Raw genomic sequence first — 19,364 nt, 5'->3', positions numbered from 1 at the left:
TAAGTTGGATTAATGTATGTACCTTCACCTTCCTTGGTCAACTTGGTGTCATATTCAACAGGTGTATCTGTAGGATGACAATCTTCCATGGAAAACTTCTTTAAAACCTCCTTTGCATAATTTTCTTGTGAGATAAAAATTCCTCCATTATCTTGGATAACTTCGATACCAAGGAAATAAGTCATTAAGCCCAAGTCGGTCATCTCAAACTCCTTTTTCATAGAGTGCTTAAAATCTATAATCATGGAGCTACTATTGCCTGTAAATATTAAATCATCTACGTACAGGCATACAAACAAGATATCTCCATTAGAGTTAGATTTCGTATAGAGAGCATGTTCATGTGGACATTTAGAGAAGTCATTTTGAATAAAATAAGTATCTATTCGAGAATTCCATGCCCGTGGGGCTTGTTTAAGCCCATAAAGAGCTCTCTTTAACTTGTATACTTTGTCTTCTTGTTCTTGAATAATAAAACCAGGGGATTGTTGAATATATACCTCTTCTTCAAGAACTCCATTAAGAAATGCTGATTTGATATCCATTTGTAAAATCTTCCATTTCATTTGAGCTGCTAGAGAGATAAGTAATCTTACTGTCTCTAATCGAGCAACTGGCGCAAATACTTCTTCATAATCAATCCCATATTGTTGTTTATATCCCTTCGCGACCAATCTGGCCTTGTATTTCTCCACCTCTCTTTTTGCATTTCTTTTTGTTTTGAAAATCCACTTAACATCGATAGCTTGGTGGTCTTCTGGAAGTGTAGTAAGCTCCCATGTATTATTTTTGTTAATTGTATGAATCTCTTCATTCATAGCTTGTCGCCATTTTTCATCTCTATAAGCTTCTTTAAAGGTTAATGGATCATATCCTGCAAAAAGACAAAATAAGGAAAGTTCATCATTGTTAGTATCAATCCTTCGAGTCACATCATATAGGTCCTGAATAGGTCTTGTCCTTCTTATAATTGGACTTCTTGAATCATGTAACCTAGCTGATCTAGGTGATGATTCCGGCACAGCAACTTCGGTGCTTGCTTGTATTATATCATCTTCTTCTGAAACTACAGCTTTCTTATGCTGCTCATCACTTTTCCAGTTCCAAATCTGTTGTTCATCAAACTCAACATCTCTTGACATCACAACTTTATTTGTGATAGGATTGTAGAGTTTGTAACCACTGGAATTTTCTGGATAACCTAGCAAAATGCATTTTTGACTTTTATCCTCCAACTTTGTTCTCTTCTCTTCTGGTATCTTGGCAAATGCAACACTTCCAAAAATCCTCAAATGATCAACTCTTGGTTTTTGTAAGCTCCATGCTTCTTCTGGTGTAACATTACCGATTCGTTTTGTCGGAAACCTGTTAAGCAAATAAACTGCACAAGCAACAGCATCACCCCAAAATTCTTTCGGAATTTTTCTTTCCTTTAACATGCATCGGACCATATTAAGGATAGTCCTATTTTTTCTTTCCGAGACACCATTTTGTTGAGGTGTGTATGGCATGGTGAATTGATGTAGAATTCCATTATTTCTACAAAAACTTTCAAATTCATTTGATATATATTCACCACCTCTATCTGTTCTTAAACATTTAATCTTACAACAACTTTGTCTTTCAACCAAATCTTTAAATTCTTTGAATTTTCTTAAAACTTCTTTCTTTTCTTTTAACATGTAAACCCAAGTTTTTCTACTATGATCATTAGTAAATGTAAGAAAATACCTGCTTCCTCCAAGTGATATTGGATTGATAGGGCCACAAACATCTGAGTGTACCAGATCAAGTCGATTCCATGCTCTTTTTGTCCTTCTCACTTTGAAAGGCTTTCTTTCTTGCTTACCCATGACACATACTTCACATAATTTTGCTGGGCAATCAATTTTTGGCATTCCTGTCACCATATTATACTTCTCTAGAAGTTTCAAAGCCTCAAAATTTAAGTGAGCATATCTAAGATGCCAAAGTGTAGAAATGTCCTCAATATCAGCTTTAAAACAATTTGATTGATCAAAAATAGTTAAATGCAGAGGAAACATTCTATTCTTTGCCATTTTCACATGTGATATCAGTGTTTTATTCTTATCATGAATTTAAGAGAGCCATATCTTTCATCTCAATATCATAACCTTTTTCAAGTAATTATCCCAAGCTTAGAATATTATTTTTCATATCAGGAACATAATAAACATCTGAAATGCATAATTCCTTGCCATTATTAAGTTCAAGGAGAATTTTACCTTTGCCTTTTACTGGTCTTTGAGACAAATCACCAAATGTAATATTCCCGGAATAACTTGTATCCATTTCTGAAAATAGCTCTTTGATGCCACACATGTGATTTGAGGCTCCTATATCTAGATACCATGTCATAGACCGATCATTTTTCAAATTTTCATAACTCATTAGCAAAACTTGATTTTCCTTCTTTTCTTCCTCAACAAAATTTGCCTTATCACCTTGATTGTTAGGATTATAATAACATTCATAAGAGTAATGTCCATACCTTTTGCAAACATAGCATTGTATTTAAGACCTTTTAGAGTTTCTGCCACATCCACGGCCTCGGCCACGTCCTCGACCATAACCTCGGCCTCTTTGGCTATAATTTTCTCCAACATCTTCACTGTTTGGAGATTCTTGATTGGTCTGATTTTTGCCTCCTCTTCCTCTTTGTCCTCGTCCTCCTCCTCTTTGAGAATTTGATTCTCTTTTATTTTCAAGAGCAAACTTAGCTTGTAGTGCTTGCTCCATAGTTTTCTCTTCTCCTCTTTTTGTAATCCTTTGTTCATGAACTTGAAGGGAACCCATAAGTTCTTCTAAAGACATTTTTTCCAAATCTTTAGATTCTTCAATCGCAACAGCAATAAAATCAAATTTCGGATCTAGAGATCTCAATATTTTTTCTATTACTCTCTGATCATTTACTTGTTCACCATTTCGTCTCATTTGATGAACAATTGAAATGATTTTTGAGAAGTAATCAGAAATAGTTTCAGAAGTACCTTGTTGTAGTTTTTCAAACTCGGCTCGTAAAACTTGTAGACGAAGTTTCTTTACCTTATCAACACCACCGAATGCTCTTTGAAGCATTTCCCAAGCCTCCTTTGAAGTATTTGCTGGAGCGATGATCTCGAACATTGTATCATCAAGGCCTTGGTAGATTGTGAACAAAGTCTTTTTCTCCTTCTTCCTTCTTTCTTTGAGTTATTTTCTTCCTTCTGCATTCATTGCTCCTTCTTCTGCTGGACTTGGTTCAGCAAATCCATCTTCTACAAACTCCCATACATCTTGGGAGCCTAGAAGAACCTTCATTTGTATGCACCATATGTCATAATTTTCTTTTGTCAATCTGGGGATCTGAAGTTGGATGGCACTTGAGGAAGAGGCCATAACTTGGCTCTGATACCAAATGTTGATGTTGATAGAAAGAGGGGATGGAGTTATCAAATAGAGGAAGAGTATGACAAGCTTTCAATCTTCTATATTCTTCTCTCAAGAAAAACTCTTTACAAATTTCAGAAACTCTATTACACTCATGACCCAACATATGGGGTTTATATAGTCCCCAATGATACATTATATTAATTGTATTCAAGATGAATCATTCTCTTTCAAGAAACCCTTTCAAGAACCAATAACCAATTTGACTTGTTCTTCTAGAGACTTTTAATCCATTTTTTCTTCTTCATGTAATGAATCTCCCTCTTGATGCAATGAACCTCTTTATGACATTTGAACAAGTTTAATTCCAACACAAACCACAATACAAAAGTATAGATTCCTCAAATACGTACGAAGCATTCCACACAGATTAAGTTAACCTAGAGGCCATTTCGGCCACCACAGCAACTTGGCAATTGGGAACAAAGTGATGGTAAACTATATGGTGCGTGCGACTCTCCAAACATAACTGTTGGTATGATCAAGTCATTCAGTCTTGCAGATGTCAAGGTCATTGATCACAGATCTATATTCTACTGTGCAACATCACAAAGAATATATAAGTAGGTTTAGTAGGAGATCATGTTCCAGGTCCCATCCCTAAGAGGAATGTTGGTGGTGACTTTACCTCGAAGAGGGAGATGAGTGTGTATGGGAAAAGATAAAGTCTGCCAATGTTTAATAGAAAGGAACGTCGACGGTGCAATCATACATGGAAAGGGTGTGAATGTGTTGTAGTGGGTGCAGGAATCATTAGGTGACGAGCTTTTTGCTAAGACAGATGAACTGGTTTCCCAGCTTTCCTCCATTCTACGCTATTCTTCCACCATGTTTTTACTTTCTCGAATAGAAAACGAAGAGAAGTATGGAGTTGAAGAAGACTAAGTGACTTAATACAAGATATATACTAAGGCTGCGAGAATGTGGTCATACCTGATTTAGTATTCTCTTCCCTCCAATTTACAAGCTGCTTTTGTGCTGTCATGGCTGGGAGATTCTTAGGTGCGATGACAGAATGCTTTCTCAGGTCTGCTAGAGAAGTAGCAGATGTAGGATTGGCAGATTAAAGGGTCACTTATGAGAACATACACATATATGTTACATTCAATCCTTCGTACTCATGATATAGACAAATAAACTACAGTTCTCTTCCTTTTCGTGCATTCTTTGGATCCATAAAATCTTTGCAGTAGGCCACAGTGCATACAAATATGACAGACAACCAACACACCAAAACATCACATAAAGACTCCCATACTTCTTTCCTTTCCTTCTTCGTATATAAATCAGGCAATGCGCTATGCCCATATATGCAGAAGGATTATTTCTTCTCTTGTTTGTCCTGCAGGAAAGAGGAGAAAAAAGAAAGGAATAAAGCGCTCTTCCTATCATCAAATCCTCCTTGCTAAGACAGCATTTTGAAGCCAACATAAAATGGAACTTTACATATCCACAGTGATGAGAAGCCAAAAAGTGTCAAGAAAAGAAATGAAGCTAAAGAGACGCAACTTATGTATCATCTGTCTTATGTGAGGCCTGAGCAACTGCAAACAAAGTGACCCGGCAATGCCATCAAGAATTGAAATGGAAAAGAAATGCATTCTTGTGTTCTAGTAATCTTGGAAGGCTGTTCTCCTTGAGATCTTTTTGTTCTACCATGAGCCTCCTCCAATGATACCATTCCAGAACCCTTGAGGATCACCACCTTGCCCCCTGTTCTGCTCAAACTGGCTCGCAACGTTGTTTGAAGGGACTACCGGCTTCAGATCCTCTAGGGGAAACGGCAGCTTGGTACCAGTGTTCTCCCCAACCCCTGGCAAGCTCCCGTACCCAGAACTACTACCTCCTTCACCGATTCCATGAAGAGGAAAGTTAAGAGTGGGTGGCCTGAATTCTTGCAGTCCGAACCCAGTGGGGTATTCCGGCATTGGCATCAGCATTGGCATGAAAGGCCCGAGGCCTCTTGCGGTCATCCCACTCTTTAGCAACTCCGTGGCCGAGAGAGAACCAGCAGCAGCATATGCATTGCTGCTGTTGTTGGCAGTGCTACTTTCTATGTCGGGGTAGTCACTGTACTGACGGAGGCTCTGTTGGCGGAAGGCCAGGTTGAGGTCCTGCCCCTCATGGAACTTTAGAGCTTCGGAGGTGGTGGAGAGCGAGATATACGGAGGGATGAGGTCAGCATGAATCTTCTTGGGAGCTGAGGCAGTAGCTATAGCTGCTGTGATGGAGGAAGAGTTGGTGGTGGCGGCCGAGGAGATGGAGGCCCTCTTGATCTTTCTTGAGCCACCACCAACTGGGACGTTCCTGAGGGATCCACCCTCGGTCCAATACCTCCTGCACGTCTTGCAGAAGTACCTGGGTTGGGTGAGGCTGTAGTTGTTGTAGTAGCAGAACTTGGTGTTGGTAGAGTTGCACCTAGGGCAGTTGAGTGCCTGCTCCTTTTGTGGCCTCGGCCTCCTCTCCGTCGCTTGTGGCCTGGTGGTGGTGCAGGTGCTGCTTGAGGTGGTGGTTATGGTGGAAGAAGCAAACTCCTCCATGGGCTTCACCAGCCCTATGCCCTGGAAAGCACCAGCAACGCCAAATCCCCATGTGGACAGACGAAGTTAAACAGCACGGGAGCAAACAGACTAAACCAGTCGGATGTATCAGATCATATATAACTACTACTTCGACAGATCTCTAAAGAACAAAGTCACAGAAAGAAGCTTACAAGAAAAAGAAGGAAACGGGACAGGGAAAGAAAAAAAAGCAAGGAAAAGATCGTGAAAGAGAAATCACCACACACACACACACCCCTTGGATAAGAACAATGCTTAGCAGCACTTTTGATGTTGCTGCTTTATCGCATGCGATAAAAAGCAAGCAAGAAGACGGATATAAAGGAAAAAGAAGAAAAAGGTAGGAAAAAGAAAGTGGTTTGCTGCTTTCAAGAGTAAAAGCGGTGGGGGTGACAGGATTAAAAGCTTAAGGCCAAAGGAAAAAAGATGAGAGAGAGAGAGAGAGAGAGAGAGACAGAGAGAATTAAAGAGGATGCACTAACTAGTCCGAAGAGATCTCCCCAAGGGTATCAACGTAAGAAAAGGAAGACCTACATCAATCTCAACCCTCAACCCAAAAAAACACACCGCGAAATCGAGATAAATAGATCGACTGATGGATCCAGAAAACAACAGAACCAAAACAAAGTAAAGTTCTTACCTCAGGCCACTGGTTAGCATCCATGCACTGGTTCACAGATAATCCAAGGCACCAACGGAGAGCAGGAAGGAGTGGAGGAGGAAGAAGGTGGCTTGGGGAAACAAGGATGGATCGAGATGTGGTTGCCGTCTCTCACATCCTTTTGAGAGGTGGCGGTGGATGATTCTATTCTCAGACATATTAAACTACTACTCTTCTATTTCTATTTTAATACCGCAATTTCTATCTGTATAAGGCGTTTTGTCGATTGCTGTCTCTACGCCGGTACAGTGCGTGTGTGTGTGGAGTCAAACCCTCGTACGCTAGAAGACGCACCGGATCAGGTGCGTCGCACGTGTCGACGGGCCCCCGGCACGTACACGCGAGGGAGACGAGGACGCACGCGGCATCATGATGGAAGACACGCTGGTTGGGTCCCACTTCGTGCGCATGAAGAGAAGCCATGAGGACTTTTCCTTCCTTCCTTCCTCAGAAAGTTCAGGGAACAGCTTCTTCCTCTGTTTGACCGGGACAGCGTATGAATCCTTCCATGGCTTAGATGAGGCAAATAGATTACATCAATAATTATTAGATAGGGAGATTTTGGACTGTTGTTATGTCCTCATTTATTGAGTTAAGGGATTATTACATATTAAGGTGATATTTTTGAAGAGAAAAAGTCTGAGTTGGATGAGGTCGAATCTTAAAGCTACATATATGCCCATATGCTTGCAGAGACGTGCATTAAGTATTCAAGTAGAGAAGCTACACATGCCTAACCCGATGAAGACGTTTTCCTTCTTTTTACGTCTCGATGCACTAACAAAAGAATGACACGTTTTAAGCACCATTGACCGCTCCATTAAACTCCATGACCAGCTCTAATGTTATCATCTCCTACTCCGTGAGAGTGATACTAGTTACTGCTTCCAATATAGGTGTTAATCCATTGCAGCAATGAGTTCAGGCTTGCACGCTGCTGGGTTGCGTTATGCACATCAATCAACATTTTGTGTGAATTCATGGCACCAACTTGAAGTTCTAGTGCTGGAAATGATCCAGGAACTGACATGCCAACAACAACACAATTCAATTTAAGGGTATTATGCATAGATGTAGTGGAACAGTGTGAGGAGAGAGTCTCTCCTGTTTGTGTGTAGAGGAATGAGAGAGAGAGAGACACATGCTTAACTGGAGGAAGTCTCTCCACTTGCTTTGTGTTTGATGAGTAACTTAAGGGATCAATTAAGCTGATCTTAGACGGCTTTCAATTAACCTATTAATGACTGGCATCATTGTTAAAAATCAAAGTGGGGTACTGTGGGATGATGTGATACTTCTGTTTGTGATGACAAATAAATGTTTTATCTTTTCTCTCTCTCTCTCTCTCTCTCTCTCTCTCTCTCTCTCGCTCTTTCCTCCCCAAAGATAATGGCAGATGTCCATGAAATGGGAAGTTCAATCATCCTGCACTCTGCCACACTCGCATTGATCATCAGATGGAAAGAAAGGTTGGTCACACCCCGCCTTTGCTCTTCTGGAGGAAGGTTATACTATTTTGACACATCAAGCTGCCATCTTTGATCGATTCACGGCCACTAATGGCCAGGAGTGGCAATTGGTCGATGTTCGATCGAGCTTATCTTATTCCCACTGTTTACATTTTGCAAAAAGGACATCGATGACAGGTTTGGAGACCTGCTCTTTAGGCCGAGAGTTGTCATTCTCAAAAAGCTATCTTTAGGGTTTCATCACTGGTCCCTGTTAGGAATCAGCACATGCATGCTGTAAAGTAGAGCACATGCATGCATGAACGAAGGTTACTGGTTTCCGCACCCACCTCTTTTAATTAGATCGATATAGTGCAATTCTGTACACACCTTTTTCTTCATGATGCATGTGAGATAGTGCAGATTACGTCTGAAAGGTCACAAAAGGAAGTTGATATGCTTGGCTGTGACATCAAGAGCTTTATAACAGCGAGCTTCACTCCAACTTATTCGAATCTGTTTTACTCGCAAACGGATTTGCTAATACTTGACATTAAGTGGTCATTATTATTTCCATGTAGAAACATGGGGATGCCTCCTTCCATAATTCCAGGATACTTCATCAGCAGAAACGTCTGTGTTTGGTCCATAGGAAGCATGATCTGACTCGAGGCAAATGGCACTCTGGGTTTGTCAGAACAAGTGCTACATTGTTCAAGGTTGATTTCAGGTAACGATCCAAGCAGACAGTGACAAGGTCCTGCAAAAGCATGAAAAGGAATCCTTATGGGCCTTTTACTCTTTATTTTTCTTGCATATTTGACCTTTTAACCAATGAACATATGCCACATTTTTATCTCATGATCATTTCAAAGTTTTGTTCTTAGACTATTTGTAATGGTCAGTACATGAGAAATTATTTGATTTGTAAGTTGATTTGTCTTTCCCACCTTGCTCAAGGGACCACCTTCCACTCACCAAAATCCAGGCCCCAGTGATAGAACCTGAAACCCTAATTCAGGACGCAGAAGACAGTATATCTTAAGTTGACTTGGAGGATCTGAATGCTGACAAAGTAAAGACGAATATGTGGTGATTCAACAGCCCTCAAATGGCTGCCACAAAATGACATATCAATTCGGACTTTTCTACTGTTCTCGGGGTAGAAACATCCCCGGATCCATCCCGCTTTCTGCTCCTCTCCTTCCCATAGAGTTAGTCCAACTGCCACTAAAGATCCAAATGGAAGGAGAACAAATGCAACTGCACCACTGTATTCTTGTTCTTGTCATCCACTTGAATTGTCGAAGCTTCATCACTGATAGCCACGGTGGTCTACCTACGGCTTATTTTCTAGCTCATTATCCTATCTTGGCTTCTCTTCTTGTTCACTATCCATTACATATATGCTTCTCAACATAGTCTGATGACATGTCGCATAGTTCTTTTTTCTTTCCATTGGAGGAGTTGGAAGACCCACGTTGACTTTGACTGACATGTTTTTTCTTCTTAACAAAATCATACTGCTTTTTGTCGACTTATATGTGCATCCAAATTCAGGTTTTTTTTTAATAGAATTTTTTAATGTACAAAGACCTAATTTTAATGGTCATAATTATTAAGAAGTGGTTTTTGTTGAAAATAATTGCCTGCAAAAAGATGATAACAGCAATAAAGCATAAGATTCTATTCAGTACAAGAAACAAATCTATGTATCCGAATAGTGTGTACATATCAAACTCAGAAAACAAAACCAAATTCCGACCCATCATAGACACAATCAGTTTACGTCAGCGGAACACACCGTAAGAAAATTTGACATCTAAATAATACCAGAGAGAACTGCTATTATTCTACGACCACTGTCTTTGACAGGAGATCAAACTAACTCTCTTATGGAACTCTCCATCTGCTTTTGACTAAACGAGGCCTTTTGACAGGAGATCAGGTGAAAGATTGTGGACATTGTCCTGAATCCTACATTAAAATTTCTTGTAACTGCTAATTACCAAAACCTGGTCCACCAGACAAAAAGGAAGAAGAAGATGATAGCATTTCTAGAATGGTATTTATAGTCCTTCTCAGAATATATTCTGTGAAGAAGGAAGTGCAGTGCTGTTTCCTCTCACCAACCACCAAGTCAATTAAATTTCAGCCAAGTGCATTTGCTTTTTGCTACAGTTGTGTTCATATCTGTTGAGCTCCTTGCTTCTAAATCATGCATGTTCATATATATATATATTTCTGATGAGAATATCAAGAGAACCTCAAGTGAATTAGAACCGAACAATCTCGGATAGAACAAAGATAACTGGGAATGCATTTAAAGAAAAGTGGGGTATTCAAAGCAGCAAGATTGAGAGGCTAAACAAAGATGAGGACAGCACATAGTGTTTCTCTTAGTCCCCACCACCACTTCAATCTGTCCCCCCCGTGATTTGTCCATCCAGCAGCCATCCATAGTGCCTGGTGAGATCTGACCGAAGTCCTATCCACATCTTTTCTTTTTTATTCTGAAAGAAATTTCCAAGCCATATCCCACCTAACATGCCTTGCACTCTAATGAAAAGATTAGCCTATATTTTCACATCTAACACACAAAGCTAATTGGCATGGTTGGTGGAGCCAACGACGACTAAACTCATGTAAATTAAAACCTAACCTGCTACTTACTTTGCTCCTTTCTCTTCATGCAAAAGCACTTGCAAGTCAAACCTTCCTCTTAAGAATGGAGCAGCTGCGTTGTTCATCCAATTCGTATTTAATTATTATTTGTTTTGCTAGTTCGTTCTCTAGAAATTAGAAACAAAAATTCTCCGTATGTTCGGATTTCTGCAGCCAATGTCTTTAGACAATAAAAAATTCAAGAATACATAAACTTCTATACGGAGAAAAAAAATTATGAAAAATAAAATATGATTGTTCTATAAATATTTCATGTATCTTCATATCCTAATGACATGGCTTGTGAGAAAATTTTGAGTACTAGTAGGTTTAGAGAGGGTGAAAGAAAAAATAATATAATTATTGATATTTATATGACTATGGATACAGATTTATATTTAAATTAATTTAAAAAATAATTTTTTTCTTATATAGTAAAGAAAAAGAAATGTGGAGAAGTTTGATAGGAAACATAGTGTAACACAAAAAGAAATTTAGATGATTTTTTCGTTCGATAAGACCAGTACCAAGAGGGAGATTATTGGGGTTGATTTTTTTTATTTCTTATTTCTAAACCTAGTATCCTTACAGAATAAAAGTACGAAGAGACTTCTATGTATGTGATGGAAGAGAACTTTGAAATTATCAACATATCATCCCCATTGTCCATTGACCTTTTTATTGGATTATTACCAATGTAATCGTCAAAAAATAATTTTTCGAGAATTTTAGACCAAGCTTGTGATAAACTCAGATTTTGGGCTTTATGCCTTAGTGGAAAAGAATGTAAAGAAACACTTTCAGTACTCCTAATATTTCTTTCTAATAAACCTAAAAAGGATAAGAAAGAATGAAATTTTTTTTCAATATTTATGTGAAAATGATATATAAGGATTCCAAATAGATATTTTGTTAACTCAAAGATACAGTTTATTTATTTATGTTGAAAAATTGTTTTTTCTTCATAGATATAACTAATTAGTCCCAAATCATATAAATTTTTGTGTTCACTATTTTTGAGTTAATACTTTATTATTTATTCTCCAGCTTCTACGCTCACAAAACCTGTGTTATTGACCAATTCAAAAAGCACCTGAAACAACATGGACGAAGCAATTGCATCAATGTTCTTCGCAAGGCTATCTGCTGGGGCTGAAAGCATGGCACTGAAAGACGACAATGACCTAAGTTCTGCTAAAACCTCTTTCAAAACATTAAAATACTACGCTCTCATCATCACTTTGAAATCTTGAACCACACACAATATGTCTCAAATAGAGATCCAATAGCCATTTACAGAACGTCAAAGTCAACAAGATTTGAAATCTTGAACCCCATACAATATGTCTCAAATAGAGATCCAACAGCCATGTAGAAAACATCAAAGCCAACAAGATTACGGGCGAAGAACACGGTGTCGAGGTCAATGGATCAGTTACCAACGCTGGGCTTCAAAATCCGGCCTATTTAACTCAATCGTCTTGGATGCAACGGTCAACCAGTCAACCATGTTCAAATATAAATTAAGTGGATTAGATTTCTCTCTCTTTCACCGATTGAGTGACAAGTATTTTTCACAAAGTTACGAGGAAATGTGTAACTTTACAAAGCTTTCCATTTTTCAATGCGATTCGAATCTTTCTTTCATAGAGCTATTTACGATTATCACTTTTGAAAGAATTTATTACACTAGATATAAAGATGTTTGATTCGGAAGGAAAAGAACTTATATTTTTTATTTTAGCTTTTTATAATTATAATTTTTTCTTCTACTGGTTGATCGCTTCCATTGTTAGATTATATAATCCCGTATAATTAGATAAGATATATTATATATCTGATTAGTTTCTGATTAAGATTATCGGTTAATAGAAAGAAATTTTAATTATGATAATTTTTTTTAGAAAATAACTTTCATAGAAAAGACTCTCCTAATTACTTATCTTAGACTTAATCAAACTAAGATATTTTCATGCTTTGTTGCACACTTAACAATATAGAGAACAACTCTGTGTAGGTGTGAATAATAACTTATTTTCATTCTTTCATAGCTTCTTTGAATTCTTTTACTTTAAAGTCAATGTTTGCATTGAGTTTGGTAGGAGAACTATAGCTAATAGTATCAACCATTGTTCCAAGAGATTAAATGAGATTTAGGATTTTAGCAATTGGGGTTCTTCCGAAGAGACTCGAATAATCCTTTACTTTTGTTTATAAATAGATAAGACCTCTTAGGAACTCAATATACCAAAGAAAGATTATAAATCTTCTTTTATCTCTCTTAGTCCATGTTTCATCGTTTATATTAGTCATGTGAAGGATAAAAAGAGAGGAGAAGATAAATCTAGTTCTTTTTGCATATCGATATATGAACGATAGTACGTTTCTAGATTATAAAAAAAGGTATTCTGAATGACATTTAAAGATACGTAATCATAATTTTAATATATGATTATTTAATTTAAAATTTTGATATTAAAGTTTTTCATATAATAATATAATTATAATTTTTATGCTTACAATTAGTATTAGAGTTTGTTTTGAAATTGAATACTCTATATCATAAAAGCTTTAGATCTATTTTGTATTAGACCTATTTTGTGTTATCGCCATTCACTTAAAAAGGATGATATGATCTATTTTATTTATCTCCTCTGTCGTAGTCACCTACTTGTGGGTGATAATGTTTCCTCGCCCTTAAAGATGAAATCATAGATGGAAGATTATTGTCATATCTTGGTCAATGAGCTACATCGATAGCTTACCGCCAACGATGCCACAAGGGCTGATTCTATTTAGGATGGCTGTAGAGTCGCAATGACGCATGACTGTATGCTTACCTGTAGTCGAGGTTGGTGGCTTATAATAGAATGATTGTTGCACATTATAAGGTCTTAGCCATAGAGTCCAACATTTTATCCTCGATCATGTGTTTAGTCGCAATTAGGATTTAAGAAGTCATGGGTGGCTATGCAATTTGGGTTATTTACGGTGACGAAGGTACAACAATAGTGGTTGCTATCATGGGTAGTGGCTTTCCTTTGTTGTTGGCCTTGTCATAGGTAAGGGCTATGTATAGTATAGTCGATAGTTGTATTAGGCAATGACATATCAGGATAGTAGCGACCTATTGTGGTCATTAGCCATGTCAATAGCTATCATCTGAACAATGATTTATATTATATATATATATATATATATATATATATATATATATATATATATATATATATATATATATATATATATATATATATATATATATATATATATATATATATATATATAAAAGATATGATTTATATTTTATCATGATTATAGTCATCGAGTTTTTCTATACTAATTAATGTTCAATAATTATTAAACTATTTCTATATGAATTATAATAAAAAAATAGATGAATATTATTTATAATTTATATTCTTAAGTTTTATTTGACTTATAGTCACAAGAGTAGCATAGAATAATAGGCATATGTGGTATAAATTATAATAAATATTTTATTATTTTTATAATATTTAAGATATATTTTATATTCTTATATTAATCTTGTAGTTATCAAAGTGGTTTGGACTAATCAATTTATAAAATATATTATAAAATTAGTCATAAATGATATTAAAAAGATAATATTAAAAATAGCATACATAATTAGGAAATTTATATAATATGAAAAGAATATCTATTTCAAATAATCATGTGATAGAATAGAATAATATTATTTTGAATATCCTTATAGTTTAAGATTATATATATAAAAGTAGCAATAATATTTCACAATGATGGTATCAGTCCTTTAAATTTATAAAATCTTGTGTGAATATTAAGTATGTTAACATCAATAGTTCAATATTTATTAAGAAATTCAAAGCAATATTATATTATTTTTATTGTTATAGTGGTGCTTCTCATTATATTATGATACTTCTAGTAAATAGTTTAAGCATATATAATTTATACTAGGTATTTTAACTTTATCCATACTTATTGGAACGATCACAAACTTAATTACTAAAAATTCTATCGAATAAGTAATTAAAATAAATAATTGGAAAAGGTCTATTTAGGCATAGTTTTACGATAATTGCTAATAATATTTAGATTTCATTATAGAATATAACTTGTGCATTGAAATTTGTTAACAAGTCATTGGTTGGTACTTTAATGAGAGAACTAACTATAACTTAATATTATGATATTCAAAAAATTCTAGGATATATATTTATTATGATTGATAAAGTTATAAAGTTTAAGAATATTAGATACAATGAGTTGTATAATTCATTCTTAGTTTAACTCATTTAAAATTCATTATAACATAAATAAAAGATAAATAAAATTTAAATGGGTAACTAGTATGTAGAAGAAATAAGATTAAAGTGAAAGATCTCATGATATTTTGATTACTACTCAAACAGTAGGTAACAATAAAGAAAAATTAAAGCATAATTCACTAAATTAATTAATTAATTTTATAAAGACTATAAAACTCATAAAAGAAAAACCTTTATAATAAAATATTATTTCTATAGCAAGAAAGGACTCGTGAAGGGCTATGAGATTTATTTTGAAAGAGAAAGTTACTGGCTTTCATGTGCAAATATTATAGAAGTCTTCTAATATTTGATGGCCTCATGTTATCAATAATGGACAAGATTTTATTTTAACTTAAAAAGGTTTAAAAAAGTATGAAAGATCTATTGTTATAAGGAATTATCTTAAGTGATAGTCATAATTACTTATTGCCTATATTTAAATATGATTTATTTGATGAATCTTGAGGATGCATGCTATGTTCTTACAAATCTAAAAATTTAGTTTCTTTATCTAGAATTATTAAGATATTATCTTTCTCTTAATAATGATAAACTCAATATATTTATGATTCAACAAAAGTTAATTTTAAAATTTTATATAATAGTTTGTACAGAATTAATATGAATTTTGAGTTTACAATGATTTTATAGTTAAGTGTCTGAAATAAAATATAGTTTTATGAACTTTTTGAGATTATATATACCTACATATGCGAATCATTTCATGTTCAAAAGATACTTAGATAGAAATATTAAAAATTATCATATTTGATAGGAGTGATAAATTTTATAGATGAGGATCAGGATTTTGATCTTTTTGTTTGATTTCTATAGAATAATGAATTAGTGGGAATGATAAATTAAACTTTTAATATTAAAAAATATAGATTAATGTTTCTTTTATTTTTTTTATTTGAGAGATTATTGTTCTTCAAATTATTGAATGAATAGATAAGGGTGAATTATAAAATAATATTGATGATCTCTGGCATGATATTGATATGACTACCAATGATCTTATAGAATAACTACAATTGATAGTTTTGATAATATATCAGAAAGAATGGAGATCTATCATTTTTTATAATTATGTGGTATATCTATATGAATCACATTATGATATAAGAATTAAAAGGATCCCTTATTATTTTTATAAGTTATAAAAAATGATGATTGTGAATGATGGTATGATATAATGAAAGAAGAGTTAAAATTAACGAATCAAAATAGTATTTAAAAATTATTGAATTATCTAATAATTATAAAAAGTCAATTGTAAATTGGTTTTTAAGACTAAACATGACTTAATTGATAATATCAAATATTATAAAGTAAAACTTATGATCAAAGGTTTTATTCAGAAAGAAGGTATCGACCATAGTGACATATTTTCTCTAGTTTTTAAATGAACTTGTTAATAATCGTTATAATATTAATATCCTATTATGATTTTAAGTTACATTATATAGATGTGAAAATAAGTTTTCTGAATAGAGATTTAGATGAGAAAATTTATATAGAATATCTTAAAAGATTCATAAAGGAAAGAAAAGTTTAGCTTACAAATTTAGAATATCAATTTATTGTTAGGATCGAGAGCACTAAGAGGGGGGGGGGGGTGAATTAGTGCAGCGGAAATCTTAAAGCGATTAAAAACCAAAAGCTGCGTTCGTTCAAAAACTATTATGATGCAAAAGCAAATTCTCAGTTTGTAACTAAGTGCAGTTTGCGTCTAAGCGCAGATTGCGTCTAAGCGCAGTTTTGCGTCTAAGCGCAGTTTACGTCTAAACTCAGATTTACGTCTAAACGCAGATTTACGTCTAAACGCAGTTTTACGTCTAAACGCAGATTTACATCTAAACTCAGATTTACGTCTTAAACTCAGATTTACGTCTAAACGCAGATTTACGTCTAAACGCAGTTTTACGTCTAGACGCAGATTTACGTCTAAACCTTGAAACTCGTTTGTATACTCGCAGAAGGCAGTATGCAGTTGAAATCAAGACGTAAACGTGAACTGAGAACTGATGATTGAGCGAGGAAAGCCGATTTACGTCTGAATGCAGTTTTACGTCTAAATGTTAAAACTCGTTCGTAAAATTGTAGAGGACAGTTTGCAGTTATCAATAGGATCAAAATGTAAGTGTAAACTGCAAAGAAGCTCGTTCGTAAAAGCACGGAAGACAGTTCTGCAGAATCAAACGTAAACGTAAACTGTAATGTATGAAAATACGAATTTACGTCTGAATGCAGATTCGGAAGAACAGCACTTAGAACTTGTTCGTGAAAGCGCAGAGAGCAGTAGTAATGAAGGAGGTTTGCAGTAATGATAAAGTGCTCGAAAATAAACGCAAACCAGAGATTTAGAGTGGTTCGGTCAGCCTTGACCTACTCCACTTTTGGCTTCCTCCACCGACGAGGTTGCCGACGTCAACTAGGGGCCTTCCTTCAATAGGCGAAGGCCAAACTGTCCTTTTACAATTTCTCTCCTTTTGACAGGCTCAGGAGACAACCTTTACAGACCTTTCTCTCCTCACTTTACAACTGAAAACTTGAAGAACAGAAGGAGGAGACTTAAAGGCTTTACAACACTTTTGAGCTCTTAGAATCACAGAAAAGATCAAGATTTCGGTGTAGGTCTATATCTTTTCAGTGCTGAATGGGTGGGGTATTTATAGGCCCCAACCCAATTCAAAATTCGAGCTCAAAACCATCAAATCCCGGAATTTCGGGATCAGGCGGTTGCACCTCTTGACTGGAGAGGTTGCACCGCCTGGCAGAGCTCGAAGACTGAGCTCAGGCGGATGCACCTCTCTGTCAGGGGTGGTTGCACCTTTCTGCCAGAGCTCGAAGACCGAGCTCAGGCGATGCATCACCTGTCCAAGGAGGTTGCACCTCTCTGCCAGAGCTCGAAGACCGAGCTCGGTGGTTGCACCTCTCGGCAGAGCTCGGAACTTGAGCTTTGGCGGTGCTACCTCTTGACAGAGGAGGTTGCACCGCCCAGTCTCACTTGGAGACTGAGCCGTGGGCGGTTGCACCGCCTGGCTGGAGCGGTTGCACCTCCCAGTCTCGCTGGGAGACTTAGCCTGGGCGGTTGCACCTCCCTGCCTGGGCGGTTGCACCTCCCACAGCTACTTGGGTTCGAATGGGTTGAACCATTCGACCCAACTTGAGTTCTTCAGGGGCCCAATTGCCCCAGGATTAAGCTAATGGGATCACCTCCCATTTCTAACTTAATCACCGTGCTAACTACGATTAAATCTAAGACAATTTCTGCAGCTTTGCTTCGGTACGTCAATCGCTTCTTCCGGCGAGTTTCCGGCGAACTTCCGTCGATCATCCGATGAACCCTCGGTGATGCTTCTGCGGACTTCCGGCAAACTCCTGGACTTTGCGACGATCCACTTGGCGAGTTCCGACGAGCTTCGCTTGGCAAGCTTCTGGACTTCTCGGATCTGTTCTCGTTGAACCTCCGACGACCGTCCGAACTTCCGTCGAACTCTAGAACTCCCAACGTGATCATGATCTTGACTCCGGCGCAACACCTGCTGCTTGTCTAACTTTCATCGTAGTTAATCCTGCACAACAAAACAAAAACTTCGATCGAGACAATTAGTTCTAAGCAATTAACCAAGTTGTCCGGCATGTCATTGGTCCCTCGACGCTTCGTCCGATTCTTCGGCGCATCGTCTTTTCCTGTGGCCTATTGCCCAATCGGCCAGTTGACTCCGCAACTCCGATATCCTTGGCACAATACCCGCTCTTCTTGGCCCGATGCCCGAGTCCACGACCCGAAGCCTTCTGTCGATACGTCGACCGATCCACCAGCCCGACGTCCAATCTTCTGACATGTTCCTCCAGCACAACATGATGTTCCTGCTTTAATTGTCTCATCCTGATCGAAGCATCCTGCGTCACTCAAAACGCAGATTAAATCATAAACATATATCAAGTAGTTTCATCATCAAAATACGAGATTCAACAATCTCCCCCTTTTTGATGATGACAACCACTTGATGAAGGAGTTAAGCTTAACTCCCGGAGTTTAAACAAACTCCCCCTATCAATATGCCATATTGATAGAACCTTGAATTCAAACTGAATTCAAGTCATTGCAATATTCATCATGAATACTTGCAACACGTCAACATGAACTTATGCATAAACTTATGCATCACATGTCATGTCATCAACATACTTCTCCCCCTTTGTCATCAACAAAAAGGAGAAGTACTACAATCAAGTGTGTGTGATATTGGTTCAA

The 19,364-nt window shown here is 36.5% G+C and overlaps 1 protein-coding gene across 1 annotated transcript; it reads right to left on the bottom strand.

The window, feature by feature from the left end:
- Positions 1-4,818: 4,818 nt before the first annotated feature.
- On the bottom strand, positions 4,819-6,834 carry LOC135637583 (dof zinc finger protein 1-like). The gene is made up of 2 exons (XM_065150198.1): positions 6,652-6,834; positions 4,819-6,011 (listed from the first exon to the last, which is right to left on the bottom strand). Exons 1-2 carry the CDS (start codon positions 6,673-6,675, stop codon positions 5,103-5,105), a joined length of 933 nt encoding a protein of 310 aa, XP_065006270.1. The 5' UTR covers positions 6,676-6,834; the 3' UTR covers positions 4,819-5,102.
- Between the last annotated feature and the right edge of the window lie 12,530 nt (positions 6,835-19,364).

This window comes from Musa acuminata, chromosome BXJ3-5 (genome assembly GCF_036884655.1).
Source record: "Musa acuminata AAA Group cultivar baxijiao chromosome BXJ3-5, Cavendish_Baxijiao_AAA, whole genome shotgun sequence".
NCBI classification, from domain to species: Eukaryota; Viridiplantae; Streptophyta; class Magnoliopsida; order Zingiberales; family Musaceae; genus Musa; species Musa acuminata.
Note: the sequence above shows the minus strand (reverse complement) of the source record. Positions and strands in the feature narration are given on the sequence as shown.

Coding starts and splice junctions, on each gene's coding strand:
- LOC135637583 (XM_065150198.1), bottom strand. CDS start 6,675: ATGGATGCTAACCAGTGGCCTGAG. Junction 6,012..6,651: donor ATGCTAACCAGTGGCCTGAG/GTAAGAACTTTA, acceptor GGTGCTTTCCAG/GGCATAGGGCTGGTGAAGCC.